The sequence below is a fragment of the Chiloscyllium punctatum genome, chromosome 2, assembly GCF_047496795.1.
Source record: "Chiloscyllium punctatum isolate Juve2018m chromosome 2, sChiPun1.3, whole genome shotgun sequence".
Taxonomy (NCBI): domain Eukaryota; kingdom Metazoa; phylum Chordata; class Chondrichthyes; order Orectolobiformes; family Hemiscylliidae; genus Chiloscyllium; species Chiloscyllium punctatum.
This window is the reverse complement of record NC_092740.1, coordinates 131,585-150,286: the sequence shown is the minus strand read 5'-3', so window position 1 is coordinate 150,286 and position 18,702 is coordinate 131,585. Positions and strand designations below refer to the sequence as shown.

General features: G+C 46.0%; 1 protein-coding gene across 4 annotated transcripts in view; it reads right to left on the bottom strand.

Annotated features, from left to right (window-relative positions):
- The window catches only part of nadk2 (NAD kinase 2, mitochondrial), a 71,510-nt gene that overhangs the window by 38,316 nt on the left and 14,492 nt on the right, over positions 1 to 18,702 (bottom strand). For 3 of the 4 annotated variants that reach the window (XM_072592629.1, XM_072592645.1, XM_072592653.1), the window contains exons 5-8: positions 16,905 to 16,988; positions 14,340 to 14,470; positions 12,629 to 12,716; positions 11,094 to 11,237 (exon numbers count right to left, since the gene is read on the bottom strand). In XM_072592629.1, coding sequence (XP_072448730.1) covers positions 11,094 to 11,237; positions 12,629 to 12,716; positions 14,340 to 14,470; positions 16,905 to 16,988 — 447 coding nt within the window. The remainder of the gene's footprint in view (positions 1 to 11,093; positions 11,238 to 12,628; positions 12,717 to 14,339; positions 14,471 to 16,904; positions 16,989 to 18,702) is intronic. The other variant, XM_072592638.1, reaches the window with a different exon arrangement.

Sequence of the window (18,702 nt, the reverse complement as noted above, 5' to 3'; positions counted from 1 at the left end):
AGTCTGCTCCAACCCTCTGAAGAGAATTCCACCCAGACTCATTGTTCCCCATATCCCTGCATTTCCCATGGCTAACCCACCTTGCTTGCACATCCCTGAACAGTACAGGGCAATTTAGCATTGCCAATGTACCTAACTTGCACACTTTTGTACTGTGGGAGGAATCCAAAACATCCAGCAGAAACCCACACAGACATGGGGTGAACATGCAAATTCCACCCAGACAGTGTGGCCCTCTGGAAGAGAAGCCATCTTTACTCTGCAGTGGAAGTATCTCAGTCATGAAGCCAGCCAGTTGTTTCACCTCATCAGCTGCTGCGAGTTTTAACCAACAAACCAGAGACCTTTCCAAGTGTGAACCAGTCGGCATGCGAATCCTACAAACACCAATGTACCTGGCGAAGTAGCATTCTGATCAGCAAATGGGTAATCCCTGTGGAGTGGGACACACAACAGGCTTCCCAGTCTTTCCCTCTGCTTTGAACACCCATTTTATGTGTGCTTGCCCAGAGGGAGTTTGTAAGGCATTATAAGTTTTAACAATTCTGGGAATAGCAAGCCTGGATTTCTATCCTAGTGAAGCCTAGCAATGGTTCACATGAGGTTCTTCCCAACAGAACAGCTCTTTCTTTCCCAGTATTAGTGCCAGGGGCCATGAATCATAACCTATTTCTCCAAGATTAATCTTCGAGTCACACATTTACCTATCTAATCTTATTTACCACATATCATTTTGCTCTTGGCTCTGGAGATTATAACCTTTGTGGTTCTGCATTTTAAATGAGCTGCACATAAATTCCTTAGTGGAACCTCTTTCCTACTCCTAATGCCCTCAGTCTGTACGTGGACCACAACTCGATCCCTCATCTCCCCTCCAAAGTTCTTATCCAGCCCAAAAGAGATGGCCTGAAGCTTAGCACCAGGTAGGTAACACAGCTTTCAGGATTCTGTGCTGCAGAGAATAGTATCCACTCCCCAACTATTCCATCCCCTAATAAAGTCATAGGGTCATACAGCACAGAACCAGACCCCTTCATTCCAACAATCCATGCCAGACATAATCCTAAACTGCCTGCTCCTCAGCCATATCCCTCCAAACTTTCCCCATTCATGGACTTCGCCAAATGTCTTTTAACGTTATATTTGTACTCACATCCACTACTTCCTCTGGAAGTTCATTCCACACACGAACCACCCTCTGTGTAAAAACGTTGCCCTTCATGTCCTTTTTAAATCTCTCTCCTCACCTTAAAAATGTGCCCCCAGTCTTGAACTCCCTCACTATAGGGAAAAGACACTTGCCATTCACCTTATCTGTACCTCTCATCATTTTATCAGGTCGCCTCTCAACCTCCTCTGTTCCACTGAACAAAGTCCCAGCTTATCCAGCCTTTCTTTATAACTTAAGCTTTCTATACGCGGCAACATCCTGGTAAATCTCTCCTGAACCCTCTCCAGCTTAATAATATCCTTCCTATAACTGAGTGACCAGAACTGGACACAGTGTTCCAGAAAAGGCCTCACCAATGTCCTGTACAACCTCAACATGACTCCCCAATTGCTATATTCAAATGACTGAACAATGAAGACAAGTGTGCCAAACTCCTTTGCAACCAACATGTCTATGTGTGACACAAACTTCAAAGAATTATGTCTCTGAACCTTGAGGTCCCTCTGTTCTACAGCACTACCCAGAGCCCTACCATTAACTGTATAAGCCCAATCTTTGTTTGTTGTACCAAAATGCAATACCTCACATTTATCCACATTGAAATCCGTTGTTATTTTTCAGCCCATTGACTCATTTCATCAAGATCCCTTTGTAATAATCTAAGAAAACCTTCCTCTCTGTCTGCTATGTCACCAATTGTGGTGTCATCCACAAACGTACTAATCTTGCCTTCCACATTCACATCCAAATCATTTATATAAATGACAAACAAAAGAGGACCCAGGCCAATCACTATGGAACACCGCTGGTGACAAGCCTCCAGTCTGAAAAGCAACCCTCCACCATTACCCTTTGTCTCTTCCTGTATCCAACTGGCAAGCTTACCCTGAATCCCATGTGATTTTACTAATTAGTTTACCATGCAGAATCTTGTCAAGGACTTTACTAAAGTTCAAGTAAATGTCTACTCCTTTGCCTTCAATCTTTTTGCTAAGTTCCTCAATTAATGCAAAAGTTTGAGAGACATAGCCTCTCTATTTCATTAGTTATGTGGACGCTAACTTTACTCGCCCCCTCTCACAATCTCCCGATTTAAACCAACTGGCTAATTGAAAGTGACACACAATGTCCACCAATCACCTGTTTTTTTGTGACCACTCACTTCAGCTCTGACAGGTAGAAACCGGTTTAAGGGACTCTCTGCTGCCTGTGTATATCTCCCACCATCACTACCCTTTACATACAAGTCCAAACCTCTTTATGAAGCTGTTCTTGTGCACTCTTCTGTTATTGCTGAAGCTGCTGATCCCTCGCTCTTCCTGTTCAGAAGCACACGGTGTTCCTCTCTCTTGCTATTTTAGGTGCTGGTGACAGCTTCCTGGTCCTCCTCTCTCCCACTTCTATATTAGAACATATGGAGGATTGGCTAATAGAAGACAGGTCGGATAAAGGGAACATTTTCAGGATGGCCAACTGTAACTTGTGAAGTACCTGAGGGATCAGTGCTAGGGCCACAATTATTTATCAGTGAGTTGGATGAGGAAAGTGAATAGACTATCGCGAAGTTATTGGATGAGATGAAATCACATGGCAAGGCATCCAATGCAGACTCACAGAGGCAGTGGCTGAGGTGAGTCTGGGCCCAGAGCAGACTCTTGGCAGCGGCAGAGTCAAGCTTGGGCCATTGTGAGACCCGGTGGTGGCTGCATTGGCAAGGTCCAACAAGGAGTTACGGTGGCACAGCATCGGTGGGGGCAAGATGGCACCGGAGAGTGGCAACTCTTGTTGCAGTGGCGTGGAGAGGGGATTTCTGCCTGGCTGCTCCAGGCCCATGGCTGAGCACTTCACAAGAAGGCCTGTAAAATTAAACTGTATTTCTTTATTTTCCTGCCTTCATACTCTATGTTTTGGTTTATTTTTCTGTGTTTTAAGATGCACTGGACAGCGATGAAACTACAGAACATTTTTCACTATTTGTAACAAGCTAATAGAGACAGATGGACAGGTTAAGCAAATGGGCAAAACTTGTCAAATGGAATATAATGTCGAGAAATATAGCTGGGTCAAATCCTGGAATTCCCTCCCAAAGGGTATTGCGGGTCTGCCAACAGCACTTGGACTGCTGCAATTCAAGAAGGCAACTCACCCCCACCTTCTCAAGGGGCAATTAGGGTCAGGCAATAAATGCTGGGCCCAGCCAGTGACTCCCACATCCCACAAGTGAATAAAAAATGGCTCTGCACTTGGAGAAGCTGAACATTATTTAAATGGGGATGACTGCAGAAAGCCACAGAAAAGAGAAATTTGAGGAGTCCCACACATAAATCACAAAAACTAGCATCCAGTGTAACAGGGAAAGCAAATTATATTAATCTTACTTCAAAGGAAATGGAGTATAAAAATAGGGAATTCTGTTAAAACTATATAAGGAATTAATCAGATCTCAACTGTGGAAAGATATACTGGCACTGGAAGTAGCCTAGAGGGAGTTCGTTCGACTGGAGCTCATATAGAGCGATTTTCTTTTGAGCAGCAGTTGAGTAGTTTGGGGTCTTTGGAATTTAAAAGGATGACTTTACTAAAACAAGATTCTTAGGGGGTTTGACAGGATAGTTGAGTAAAGGATGTCTCCCTTTGTGGGAGATTCTAGAACAAGAGAGTATAATCTCAAAATAAACAGTCACCCATTTAAGACAGAGATGAGGAGGAATGTCTTCTCTGAGGGTTGTAAATCTGTGAAATTCTTTACCACAGAGGGCTGTTAAGGCTGGGTCATTCAATACATTCAAGGCTGTGTGAGAGAGAGAGAGAAACCGAGAGAGAGAGAGAGAGAGGGAGAGGGAGACAGAGACAGAGACAGAGACAGAGAGAGAGAGAGGGAGACAGAGAGAGAGAGAGAGAGACACAGAGTTTTAATCAGGAAGGGGATCAAGGGTTAGGGAGAAAAGGCAGGAAAGTGGAGTTGAGGATTATCAGATTAGCCATAATCTCACTGAATTGCAGAGCAAACTTGGTGGGTTGAATGGACTACATCTGCTCTTACATCTTATGGGTCTGGACTAATTTAGCTGGGGTAGGATTGGAGAGGAGGGAGACAGATAGCAGTAGAGTAACAAGTAAATAGGAATGCAATGAGCCCTAAGCTTGACCCATGTCAAGCGGCACGGTGGCACAGTGGTTAGCACTGCTGCCCAGAGACCTGGGTTCAATTCCTGCCTCAGGCTACTGTCTGTGTGGAGTTTGCACGTTCTCCCCGTGTCTGTGTGGGTTTCCTCTGGGTGCTCCGGTTTCCTCCCACAGTCCAAAGATGTGCAGGTCAGGTGAATTGGCCATCCTAAATTGCCTGTAGTGTTAGGTAAGGGGTAGATGTAGGGGTATGGTTGGGTTACGCTTTGGCGGGGCGGTGTGGACTTGTTGGGCCGAAGGGCCTGTTTCCACACTGTAAGTAATCTAATCTAATCTAATCTAATGTATGTGAATGCATAATTTCCACCCTCACTCCTTTCAACATTCTGGGACTGATCCAGTCTACCTTAATGCTTTTCAGAACACCCAATACTGCCTCCTTTTTCATATTGGCATGCCCTGGAATATCAACAGTCCCCTCTTGTCCAAGACTCACCATCCAATGTACCCTTCTCCTTGTGAATACTGATGCAAGGTACTGATTAATGACCTCACTTTCGTCCTCTGGGTCCACACATAAATTCCACCCCCTGTCAATGAGTGGACCCACTCTCTCCCCAGCTACACACTTGCTCCTTATATAAAACACCGTGATTTTTTTAATCCTGTTTGCCAAAGACATTTCCTGGCCCCTTTTAGCCCTCCTTATTCCTTGTCCTTTCCCGTTATCTTTGTACTCTGTGAGGGCTTTGTCTGTCTAAGTTTCCTAAGCCATATCTATGCATCCTTTTTCTTTTTGACTAAGCTCACAATTTCTTGTCATCCAAGGTTTCTGAATCTTGCCGGCCTTATCCTTTATTTTCACACAAACATGCTGGTCCTGAACTCTAATCAACTAGCCTTTAAAAAATTCCCACTTGCCAGATGTGGATTCACCATCAAACAGCTGCCTCCAATCTACATTCCCCCGTTCCTGCCTAATATTGTGGTAGTTAGCCTCCCCCAAGTTAATACTTTCACTAGAGGATTACTCATGCCCTTAAAACGGACTGAATTACGGACACTGTTCCCAAAATGCTACTCCCACTGAAACTCTGATCACCTGACCAGGCTCAGTATGGCGTCTTATCTCGCTGTACTCTTTATACATTGTTTAAAAAAAAACCCTCCTGAACAAATTCCCCTCTCCAAGCTCCAGTCAATATAAGGGAAGTTAAAATCATTCACCACAACAAACCTGTTGTTTTTACTTTTTTCCATAATCTGTCTACATATCCATTCCTCTGTCACCCAACGGCAGTTAGAAAAATCCCAAAGTGATTGTACCCTTCCTATTCCTGAGCTGTACCATATAGCCTTGCTGGATGAGCCCTTCAAAGTGTCCTGTGGTATTCGCCCTTATCAGTAACGCAACTCTTTCCATCTCTTTTACGTCCACGTCTATCGTATCTGAAACATCTAAATCGTGGAATGTTATGATGCCAGTCTTGTCTCTCTCTCACTTATGTGTCTGTAAGAGCTACAACACCATAGTTATGGATGAATTCAAGCAATCTTCTTGAAAATCACTTTCAAGGCTCTTTACAACATCTTCACTACTTCCATCAGCAAACTTGGAAACATTACACTAGATTCCCTCATTCAAATCATTGATATATAGAGTAATAGAGTCATAGAGATGTTCAGCATAGGAACAGAACTTTCGGTCCAACCCGTCCATGCCGACCAGATATCCTAACCCAATCTAGTCCCACCTGCCAGCACCCAGCCCATATCCCTCCAAACCCTTCCTATTCATATACCCAACCAGATGCCTTTTAAATGCTCTAATTGTACCAGCCTCCACCACTTCCTCTGGCAGATCATCCTGTAAACACACCACCCTCTGCGTGAAAAAGTTGTGCCTTAGGTCTCTTTTATATCTTTCCCCTCTCACCGTAAACCTATGCCCCTCTAGTTCTGGACTCCCCCACCCCAGTGAAAAGACTTTGTCTATTTACCCTATCCATGCCCCTCATAATTTTATAAACCTCTATAAGGTCACCCCTCAGCCTCCGATGCTCCAGGGAAAACAGCCCCAGCCTGTTCAGCCTCTATCTGTAACTCAAATCCTCCAACCCTGGCAACATCCTTGTAAATCTTTTCTGAACCTTTTCAAGTTTCACAATATCTTTCCAATAGGGAAGGAGACCAGAATTATCCCAACAGTGGCCTAACCAATGTCCTGTACAGCCGCAACATGACCTCCCAACTCCTGTACTCAATACTCTGACTAATAAAGGAAAGCATACCAAATGCCTCCTTCGCTATCCTTGTCTACCTGCGACTCCACTTTCAAGGAGCTATGAACCTGCACTCCAAGGTCTCTTTGTTCAGCAACACTCCCTAGGACCTTACCATTAAGTGTATAAGTCCTGCTAAGATGTGCTTTCCCAAAATGCAGCACCTCACATTTATCTGAATTAAACTCCATCTGCCACTTCTCAGCCCATTGGCCCATCTGGTCCAGATCCTGTTGTAATCTGATGTAACCTTCTTTGCGCTCCACTACACCTCCAATTTTGATGTCATCGACAAACTTACTAACTATACTTCCTATGCTCACATCCAAATCATTTATATAAATGATGTAAAGTAGTGGACCCAGCACCGATCCTTGTGGCACTCCACTGGTCACAGGCCTCCAGTCTGAAAAACAACCCTCCACCACCACCCTCTGTCTTCTACCTTTGGGCCAGTTCTGTATCCAAATGGCTAGTTCTCCCTGTAGTCCGTGAGATCTAACCTTGCTAACCTTGTCGAATGCCTTACTGAAGTCCATATAGGTCACATCTACTGCTCTGCCCTCATCAATCCTCTTTGTTACTTCTTCAAAAACTCCGTCAAGTTTGTGAGACATGATGTCCCACGCACAAAGCCATGTTGACTATCCCTAATCAGTCCTTGCTTTTCCAAATACATGTACATCCTGTCCCTCAGGATTCCCTCCAACAACTTGCCCACCACCGACCTCAGGATCACCGGTCTATAGTTCCCAGGCTTGTCCTTATCACCCTTCTTAAACAGTGGCACCACGTTTGCCAACCTCCAGTCTTCCGGCACCTCACCTGTGACTATCGATGATACAAATATCTCAGTAAGAGGCCCAGCAATCACTTGTCTAGCTTCCCACAGAGTTCTCAGGTACACCTGATCAGGTCCTGGGGATTTATCCACCTTTATGCATTTCAAGACATCCAGCACCTCCTCCTCTGTAATATGGACATTTTGCAAGATGTCACCATCGATCTTCCTACATTTTGGTTGGGATATCTGGTTGGCATGGACGAGTTGGACCAAAGGTCTATTTCCATGCTGCACATTTCTATGACTGTATTCTATATCTTCCATGTCCTTTTCCACAGGAAATACGGATGCAAAATACTCGTTTAGTATCTCCCCATCTCCTGCAGCTCCACACAAAGGCCACCTTGCTGATCTTTGAGGAGCCCTATACACTCCCTGATTACCCTTTTGTCCTGAATGTATTTGTAAAAACCCTTTGGATTCTCCTTAATTCTATTTGTCAAAGCTATCTCATGTCCCCTCTTTGCCCTCCTGATTTCCCTCTTAAGTATACTCCTACTGCCTTTATACTCTTCTAAGGATTCACTCGATCTATCCTGTCTATACCTGACATATGCTTCCATCTTTTTCTTAACCAAACCCTCAATGTCTTTAGTCGTCCAGCATTCCCTATACCTACCAGCCTTCCCTTTCACCCTGACAGGAATATACTTTCTCTGGATTCTCGTTATCTCATTTCTGAAGGCTTCCCATTTTCCAGCCGTCCCTTAACCTGTGAACATCTGCCCCCAATCAGCTTTTGACTAATACCATAAAAATTGGCCTCTCTCCAATTTAGAACTTCAACTTTTAGATCTGGTCTATCCTATTTTAAAACTAATAGAATTATGGTTGTAAGAAGTGGTGTCTGAGCAAAAATACCAACCCACATTGCTTCCACTGTGATACCAACCCTCTCCACCTGCTAACCAATACTCAATCCATGACAAAATATTACTCCCCATTGTCACTGAGAACGAACAATTACTTTACTTACCCTTTACCTTTTTAAACACCTGCAGAAACTCTTCCTATTCATTTTTACATTTCTAGCTTACTAGCTCTCCTGATTAAGCTGATTAATCTTTTTCTTCTTCTTTACATCCAGGCCAATCATCTGACCTGCCACTCAGCTTTGCAAAATGATCTACTTTTTAAAATCTGATGCTTTAACTTCAATACTTATCCATGAATTGGATTTTCACTTTATAGCAGGAATATTCCCTTAAATGTCTGCCACTGTGCCTCTATGGACATCCAATCCCTCTACACCTCCATCTGCCATGACCAGGGCGTCCAAGCCCTCCATTTCTTTCCTCTCCCGACGTCCCCAACAGTACCCTTCCACTGACATACTCATTCGTTTGGCCGAACTGGTCCTCACCTTAACAATTTCTCCTTTGAATCCTCCCACTTCCTCCAGACCAAAGGGGTAGCCATGGGCACCCGTATGGGGCCCAGCTATGCCTGTCTCTTTGTTGGCTATGTCGAACAGTCCATTTTCCATTACACTGCCTCCATTCCCCACCTCTTCCCTCCATGACATTGATGACTACATTGATTGGTGCATCGGTGCCACCTCGTGCTCCCGCGAGGAGGTTGAGCAGTTCATCAACTTCACCAATACATTCCACCCTGACCTTAAATTCACCTGGACCATCTCTGACACCACCCTCCCCTTCCTGGACCTCTCCATCTCCATGAATGACTTGACACCGACATTTTTTACAAACCCACCGACTCCCACAGCTACCTAGATTACACCTCTTCCCACACTACCTCCTGCAAAAATGCCATCCCATATTCCCAATGCCTCTGCCATATCTGCTCCCAGGAGGACCAGTTCCACCACAGAACACACCAGGTGGCCTCCTCCTTTCAAGGTCGCAATTTCCCTACTCACATGGTTGAAGATGCCCTCCAATGCATCTCATCAACATCCCGCACCTCTGCCTTCAAACCCCACTCCTCCAACCGTAAGGACAGAACCCCTCCCCCCCCCCAGTCCTCACTTTCCACCCTACCAACCTTCGCATTAACCATATCATCTGCCAACATTTCCGCCACCTCCAAACGGACCCCACCACCAAGGATATATTTCCTTCCCCACCTCTTTCCACCTTCCGCAAAGACCGTTCCCTCCATGACGACCTGGTCAGGTCCACGCCACCCTCCCCCCTTGGCTCATTTCTCCCTTTCATACGTTGATGAAACATTCCATCATTCTGTGGTTGCTGCTACATAGTCTGTGGTTAATCATTAATCCTGTCTTACATATCCCCTCACTGGGGTAACATACTGGAAATCAAGCTCCACTATTCCCAGAATTGTAATAAAAGTTAATGATTTTAAAAAGACTGTAAAATTTCCCAATTTACTACTTATTGCAAGTAATTAAACCTTGGCTGCAAACAAACAATTATCAACCATTGGTTTATAACCTTACTAATTAAAACTGCAAACCCTTATAAACTCCCTGTACATGCATGCACAGAGACGTGGACAGGAAACAAATGTCTGCTGTGGGCAGAGGGTTAGTCTGGGAAGGCAGTTCAGTGGCCCCTGTTCACAGAGTTTGCTGAGATTCTTGTGCTGGTCAGAACACTGCTTCTAGGTCTTCCTTTTCTGGAGGTTTTTAGTGGTTAGTAGTGGCTTGTTCTCCTATAAAAAGATCTTTGACTTATCAATTAAATGTCACAGCTTACAGCAACTGTTGAAGAAAAGATAAACTGGCTTTCTTCAGACTTAAAGTAGCTTCTAATACAGAGAACAGAGCCCCTGAGCTGATGGTGGATTTAGTGATGTTTCTCTATCTTGTTCACAGCCTGAAGATACCCAAGATTGAATAACATCAGGCAGAAAGCCTTTGTCATCGATAAATGGTGACTCGTCCACAGGTCAGCTAGTTATTACCAACCAGACCTCCATCTGCTTCAGTTCCAGTTCATCTGCAACCACATTTAACCTTTGCTCGAACAAACAGCTGTATAAACAGTGCTTACAACGAGCAGTCACTTGCTTTCAAAACATGCAGCAATCCCTGATTTTAAACAATTCTATTCTCATTTTAGCCCATAATTAAAAACAAAAAATTTTAAAAACACTATCTTTACCCTCACTGCACACTAATTAGTGTGATAGAACCTGCTATCTGGTTGTTTCCAGAATGTACTGTTCTAAGAAACTCTCAAGAGCATTGTGCAAGCTCCTGATCGACATTACCACTGCCAATCTGATTTCTCCAATTTATCCATAAATTAAAACTAACCACAATTATTGCCATCCCTTTATCTCAAGCGCCCAATATTGATTCATGTAAACCTTGTCCCACATTGCGGCTTGTGGCAGACCACTCCAACCAATGATGTCTTTCTCTAAATAATCCTTGCACCAAAACAACTGCTTTCCCTCCAACTCCAGACTCCTGCGCAACCCAAATTTCCTCTTGTATCCTCTTTTTACCTTTCCAATCAACATTATGCTGATTTCGAAAACACTGCTACTCCTTAAACTTATTACTATTCTTTGCAACATTACACACATCTTCTTTTTAAATCTATTACTGTCCTCAACACCCCAGGGTAAAAAGTATAACAGTGTCTATAACAACCTATGTGGGCAATAGGGATAGGAGACAAAATCCTCCCACATGTTTAAATCCGTCAGTGTTCACTCAGCAAGGCTCCCTTACCAAGCTTTGGAGCCAGTTCCAGTGCACATGTTGAGGCCAGAGTTCTTGTGCTTCTCCCAGGGTCCATCGTCTATAGAGATCTCATAGTATGAGGCCCTATGGAGCGAGAATTTAAGACTTTGTTTGTGGGAGTGATACGGGAGCCTGTACAAAACAGAACATATCCTGGGTCAGGTGTGAGCTGTAGTCTAACACACCAGACCACATTCGCAATGACTGGAAAGAAGATTAGAGTGAGGAGATGAGATAGCTCACAAACGAGGTCAGATGGTGATAGGACACTGCATCACCGGATAGCACTTTGAAAACATCACAATAAGGTGGCTGTGGGATTTCCCCCTGAGGACAGAGCACCACACTCAGACAGAGAGTGAGGGGCCCCTGCACCTGAGGCAGGAATTATTCCTTGTTCCCTCCCCTGGGACAAAATGCCAGGGATTGCCTCTTGTGTGACATTTGCTGTTTTTCCAGCTTTTCCTGTTATACCCAGCATGAAATCCTGGAATTTTCTTCAGATATGCTGGCAAAGAGTCACACATTACTCTTGGGGACACACTGCTGCTGCAGAAGGGAATGAATATCAAAGCACAAGCAGTTGCTTTGTCCTGGATGGTGTTGAGCTTCTCGAGTGTTGTTGGAGCTGCCCCATCCAGGCAACTGGGGAGTATTCCATCACACTCCTGACTTGTGCCTTGTAAACGATGGACAGGTTTTGCAGAGTCAGGAGGGGATTGACCCGCTGCAGGATTCCTACCCTGATGTTCTCATGGCAAGGGTTCCATGTTGCCACATTTGCTCAAATACAGCTTTGATGTCAAGGGCTGTCACTCTCCCCTCGTCTCTGGGTTTCAGCTCTTCTGTTCATGTTTGAACCAAGGCTGTAATGAGGTCAGGAGCTGAGTGGCCCTGGCAGAAGTCAAACAGAGCATCCTACCATTCATGGTGCAGGTATGTGACACTATCCTCACCACCATTCAGGTATTAGTGTGTGTGTGGAGATTGTCACTATCTGATCTGCACTCAGTCTGGGTCAGGCTGTGAGAGAGTTTGTTTCATTTTGGGGAGGGGAGGGGAGGGGAGGGGAGGGTGGTTATCAGGCAGACTTAGGAGGCAGCCTGGTCAGAATGCTGTACTCAGAAGCACCTCCCAAACCCATGACCACTTCCACCTCAAAGACCAAGGGCAGCAAATAAATGGGAATACCACCAACTTCAAGTTCCCCTCCAAGTCACTCACCATCCTGACTTGGAAATATATCATTGTTCCTTCGTCGTCATTGGGTCAAAATCCTGGCATTCCCACTCCACACCCCAAGGGCATTGCGTGTCCACTTACAATGCAAGGACTGTTCAAGAAGGCAGCTCACCCTCACCTTCTCAAGGGCAACTAGAGATGAACAATAAATGCTGACCCAGCCAGTGACTCAACTCCCTGGGATGGGATGAAGATGTTTAATTCAGCATTGAACCTGAGCTGGGGGGAGGGGTATAGGCTTGAAATGGTTCTTATGCAGAGATTTTTACCACAGTACTTACCGTGAGGACAGCGACTCCCCCACAAATACCTCATTCAACGCTCGGACAGACAGCAGCTGAGGATCAGAGTTCACGACATCACATGATGCTGGAAGGAGAGATACAGGCACTCAGACTAGGAAGGGGTTGGTGTTAGAGACAGCCTGGTCAACAGCAACGCCAACACAATCCAGCCCCCCCCGCCACACACACACACACCACACTAACTCCTCCATAGGTACAGACTCACAGCATCCCCTCTCAGTTTCTGTGCAGCTGTGAGAGCCTGCAAGGGCTGTGCACGTTAGTGACTTGCAGACCTGAAGGTCAATGCTACATTCGGCACGCAACAACACTGTGTGTGCATGGAACATCAGAGCAGCTGGACGCATGGGTAGCGTGTCAACTGGACGGCAAGGGGGCTCAGTGGTTAGCATTGCTGCCGCAGAGTGCCAGGTTCAATTCCCGCCTTAGGTGACTGTCTGTGTGGAGTTTGCACGTTCTCCCAGTGTCTGCATGGGTTTCCTCCAGGTGGTCAGGTTTCCTCCCACAGTCCAAAGATATGCAGGTCAGGTGAATTGGCCATGCTAAATTGCCTGTAGTGTTAGGTGCATTAGTCAGGGGTAAACATAAGGGAATGGATCTGGGTGGGTTACACTTCAGTGTGAACTTGGTGGGCTAAATAGCTTCCATACTATAGGGAATCTAATCTTATCTAATCTCAACTGGGTCAATATTGACCAGCTTGATCAATAATAACACCACCCAATCCCAACGACCCCCCTAACACCCTGCCCTGTTAATACTAACACCTTTGCTGCCCTGGCCTGGTCAATATTGATGTCTGTAGCCAACTGCTGCATGGTTCAGGAATACATATCATTATTCTCAACATGGCAGTGTTACCAATGTTTCCCGCAGCCTGTCAGCCTAAAAAAGAATAACTAGCTGGCTTACAGTTATTAAGGAATAACCTTAGTCATTAGTAAAGAGCAAAGTGATGGATTAAGGGGCAGGATCTGGACTGGAACTCTAGATATACAGGGAACAGATTAAAAAGTGAGACATTCAGACAGTTAAGACTAAGTATGGTTTCCACAGACACCAGAGGCCTCGAGTTAAAGAACAGGCAGTGCATATGGAAGACTGTGGGAAACCAAGCTTCAAGTGAGGGAATTAAAATGTGTGTGAAGTTCAGAGGAGCCTGTAAGTCACCAGAGTGAACTGCAAACTCCATGGTGTCAGGCGTCCTCTTTAAGGGACATATGATTTAAATGAACAATTATTGTCCTGGTTCCTACAGGTTCCTGCTCCAATTCATCACCCACCACCCATTACAAATTACACCCACATCCCATAAAGGCACCACGCCCCTCCCCCTCACACCAACAGCACCAGCCCCCTCCCCCAGGCACACTGACCGCGCCACGCCCCCTCGCCCACCCACACCGACTGCGCCATGCCCCCTCGCCCACCTACATCCCCCTTCCCCCCTACACGCCCCATCCACATCCCCATCCCCCATCCCCATCTCCCCCTTTCCCCCACACACTCCATCCCCCTCCCCCCCCACACGCCCCATCCCCCTTCCCCCCCCTCATGCCCCATTCCCCACACGTCCCATCCCCCTTCACCCTCTCAGCACCCCATCCCCCATCCCCTCCAACCATTGACCACACTGTCTCACCCCCCCCCGCCCCAGTGTATGCCACCACACTGTGCCCATTCTAACCAGGCTGTGCCACATCACGGTGTGCGGTCAGGTGCTGCTCCAGGCTCAGCTGCTGCTCATGGAGATCCACAGGCGTTGGGTTTATTCCTGCTCCTTCCAGGCAGATCCTGATCCGCTGTCTCCACTGCCAGCTGTGAGCAAGATGGAGAACTATCTTTAATGGAATTGAAGAACCTAACGTGCTTTCCAGGAGCACGAGGGTAACATCTGACACTAGGGCAATAAAGAGGTGAGGGCTGGTGCTGCTGAAACCCGGGGCAGAGGAAGATTTGAAGACGACTGTTATAGTCAGTGTTTTACAGCATGGTAAGAGGCCATTCGGTCCATCCAGGCAGTTTGCCAAACATTATCCATTCTAATCTTATTTCCCAGCACTTTTTATGCTATAGCATTTCAAAGCTCACCTACATACTTCTTAATATGTTGAGGACTTCCATTTCTGATACACTTTCAGGTAGTGACTTCCAGATTCCAAATTCTTCCTCAAACCCCTTTGAAGCCTTCTGCTTCTCACATTAAATCCATGCCCTTCATTACAGAGGGGTGACCTGACAGAAGTTTATAAGATTATGAATGGCATGGATAAAGTGGGAAGTACGAGGCTTTTCCCCAGGATGGAGGGGTCACTTACTAGGGGACACAGGTTCAAGGTACAGAGTGGTGGGGGGTGGGGGGAGTTTACAAGAGATATGCGAGGCATATATTTTACACAAAGGGTGGGGAGCGCCTGGAACACACTGCCTGAGGTAGTGGAGGAAGCAGACACAATAGCAGCATTCAAGAAACACCTGGATAAACATGTGAATAGGAAGGGAATACAGGGATATGGATCTTGTAAGGGAAGACAGTTTTAGTATGGAAGGGCAAGAGGTGTCAGCACAGGCTTGGAGGGCCGAAGGGCCTGCTCCTGTACTGGATTGTTCTTTGCAGTGTCCTCAGCAAAGGACTCAGCTTCATAACCTCACACGTCCACCTTTTGGGCTCACCATGATGTTCAACTGTTTTTCCACTGCCTCCATTCTCACTTATTTCGGGCAGGAATCCTCCCAACCGCTCACCCAACCCACCCCTACCTGACCCCCTGACCCCCTGCCCCCCCCGATCCCATAACCCCCTCCCCACACACTCCCCACAACCCCCCCGTCCCCCAATCTCACACCCCACCCGTCCCCCAATTCCACAACCCACCTCCACACACTCCCCACATCCCTACAACCCCGCCTTCCCCCGATTCCACAACCCACCCTCACAAACTCCCCACACCCCCCCTTCCCCCGATTCCACAACCCCCCTTCCCCCGATTCCACAACCCACCCCCACACATTCCCCACAACCCGCCTTCCCCTGATTCCACAACCCACCCTCACAAACTCCCCACACCCCCCCTTCCCCCGATTCCACAACCCACCCCCACACTCCCCACACCCCCCCTTCCCCCAATTCCACAACCCACCCCCACACCCCCAGCCCTTTTCATCCCACCAGCCTCTACATTCATAGGATCATTCTACCTTATTTCACACAACTCCAGCAGAATACCACCAACAGATACACCTTCCCCCTCCCCAATCTGCATTTCACAGGGATCGTTCTCTCCGGGACACCCCAGTCCATTTATTGACTAGGAACACCATATTCCCTTCTCACGGCATCTTCCCATGTAACTGCAGAAGGTGCAACACTTGCCCCTTCCCGTCCTCCCTGTAAACTATCCAAGGGCCTAAACAGGCCTTTCCAGGTGAAACAGCATTTCACCTGTACCTCCTCCAATCTTGTGTAATGTATTCGCTGCACCCGATGCAGCCGAGTGAGTCTACATTGGAGAAACCAAATGCAGACTGGGTGACTGCTTTACAGAACACCACCGGTCTGTGCACAAACAGGACGCAGAGCTTCCCATAACCAGTCATTTTAACACAGCGTCCTGTTCGCATGCCCACATCTGTCCTTGCCATGCTATAGTGTCTCAGTGAATCACAACACAAACTAGAGGAACAACATCTCCTCTTCAAACTAGGTACTTTACAACCTTCTGGACTTTAATGTTAGAGTTCAACACCTTCAAATTGCGAACGAACACCCACTCCTTCCCTTTCTTTTAGCTTTACTTGTTACATTCTCTGTCATCACGTCCTCTGTCCCCTCCCCCTTCGCTGTGGGACTGTCTGTTCTTTCAAGTCTGGCAGTTTGATAGACCGTTGTTCTGTCATTCCGATCAGTTAATCTGCACTATCCATGCCCTCTCTGCCCCAGTACGCCAGACTCCATCCCTCCCCCAACTATAGCATAAATGCTGCCCCCCCCCCCACCCCCCACCCAATCACACTTCACCTCACTGCTGATGAAGAGTCATCTAGACTTGAAGGATTAGCTTGCTGTCTTTCCATGGATGCTGCCTGACCCACTGTGACCTCCACCTTTTGTTGTTTTCAGAACAACAATGGTACCTGGAGCCAATGGAGATTGTGGGCAATGGGCTGTGCACATAAACCCATCTTGAAGAAACCAACAAATACACACACAAACCAAGAGGAAATGGAGATGGAAAAATGTAGGCACACTCACCTGAACTCTCCCTGGCGGAGCTTCTGTAGAGCCTCTGAAAAACAGTGCGTGTACCTGACTGGGAGGCACAAGTGCCCCTGAGACCTACAAACAGATTAAAAACAGCTGAGCACAGAGCACCCTGACAACAGCATTGAGGTGTGGAAACAGTTAGACCCTTAGCACTGCATTACCACACCCAGCCATTCAACCTCTCCAGGCAATGTTGCTGTTTACCCTTCACATCAGCAAACTGCTCCAATTCATCCACTCTATTCCCAAATCCCTCCAGTCCCCTCTCCCATTGAGTCTTGATAGTTTCTGTTTAAATCGTGAAGATGGGGAGTGAATTCCCCAGCGTCACACCTCGCTGCAAAGGTTCCCCCTGTTCTGTCCAATATCTCTTCAAGTTAATCTGTTTTTACCTGTGGGCTCTCGTTCCTCAACCACTGAAACAATCTACTTCTTGGCATCCTGTCCAATCAAGCTAAATATTATGTTTTCAGAGCAGGATACCAACATTAGGTAATGACGATTTGACAAGGGAATAGAAACATTTTCATAAATTAGACAGTGAGACACTCCTGTTACTTCGTCAAACAATAAAGCCACAAGATTTCATGTGTATCAATAAACAGCTACATTTTACTACACAAATTTAGCACAGACACCCACACTCCATATTCTACCACCTTAGAATTAAGCACATGCAAATATAGGTCACAGGCATACTGCTGTCAAGCTCCCTGCATAACACATTGAATCCTAAATGCAGGAAAGACAAATCCCAGATTTTTCAGCATTTCCCCATGAATTAGTGACTATAGGCCACTTTATCATTTTTCAACATTGAAAGTGTTGCGTCAGAATTCCCTAACAAACCTCTCCATTATCACTGCCTCAATGGCTGCTTACATTCTGGTAGGTCACTCTCCCAGTTTGGACTGTGTTCTCCTGGATTTAGGAAACGGAACTCTGGCACTTACTCAGTGGCACAATTTCACCTTTTCACCTCTTCACCAAACTGAGAGTGCCCCTGCACACTGTTCACAATCCCCAACAAAAATATCTACAAAACTTAATCACCTTAGTTTACACTCAATATCTTCTGAATACATTCTATATGCTAGCTACACAGCTACACAGTCCTTCAAAGGTCTAACACTGCTCATGTTCAGTGCAATCCCGAGCAGTGACAGATCAGCAAGATCCCCTGATACTAACTCACTGCTTCACTTTCTTATGAGCAAATGCACTTGTTGCTAAGACCATTTTACAGAATCCTAGAAGGGATTCTCTAACACTGATTATTTTCAAGGAGTTAGATATAGTGGTGGGGTTAAAGACAATGCTTTACAGACTCAAGGTCTTTTATCAGCAATGTTCCACAGGGATTGGTGCTGGGGCTACTTCTGTCTGTCATTTATAGAAATGACTTAGATGAGAATATGGAAGGCATGGTTAATAAGTTTGTGGCTGACAACAAAATTGGTGGTATAGTGGACAGTGAGGAAGGTTATCTAAGAGTACACTGGGATCTTGATCAATTTGGTCAATGGGCTGAGGAGAGGCAGATGGAATTTGATTTTTTTTAAATGTGAGGTCTTTTATTTTAGTAAAACAAACAAGGACAGCACTTACACAATTAACAGTAGGAGCCTGGGTAGTGTTGTTGAACAGAGAGATCTAGGGGTTCAGGTGCATAGCTCTTTGACGTTTGTGTCACACGTAGACGGGGTGCTTAAGAAGGCGGTTAGCACATTTGCTTTCATTGCTCATACACTGAATTATAGAATTCCTACAGTGTGTAAACAGGTTA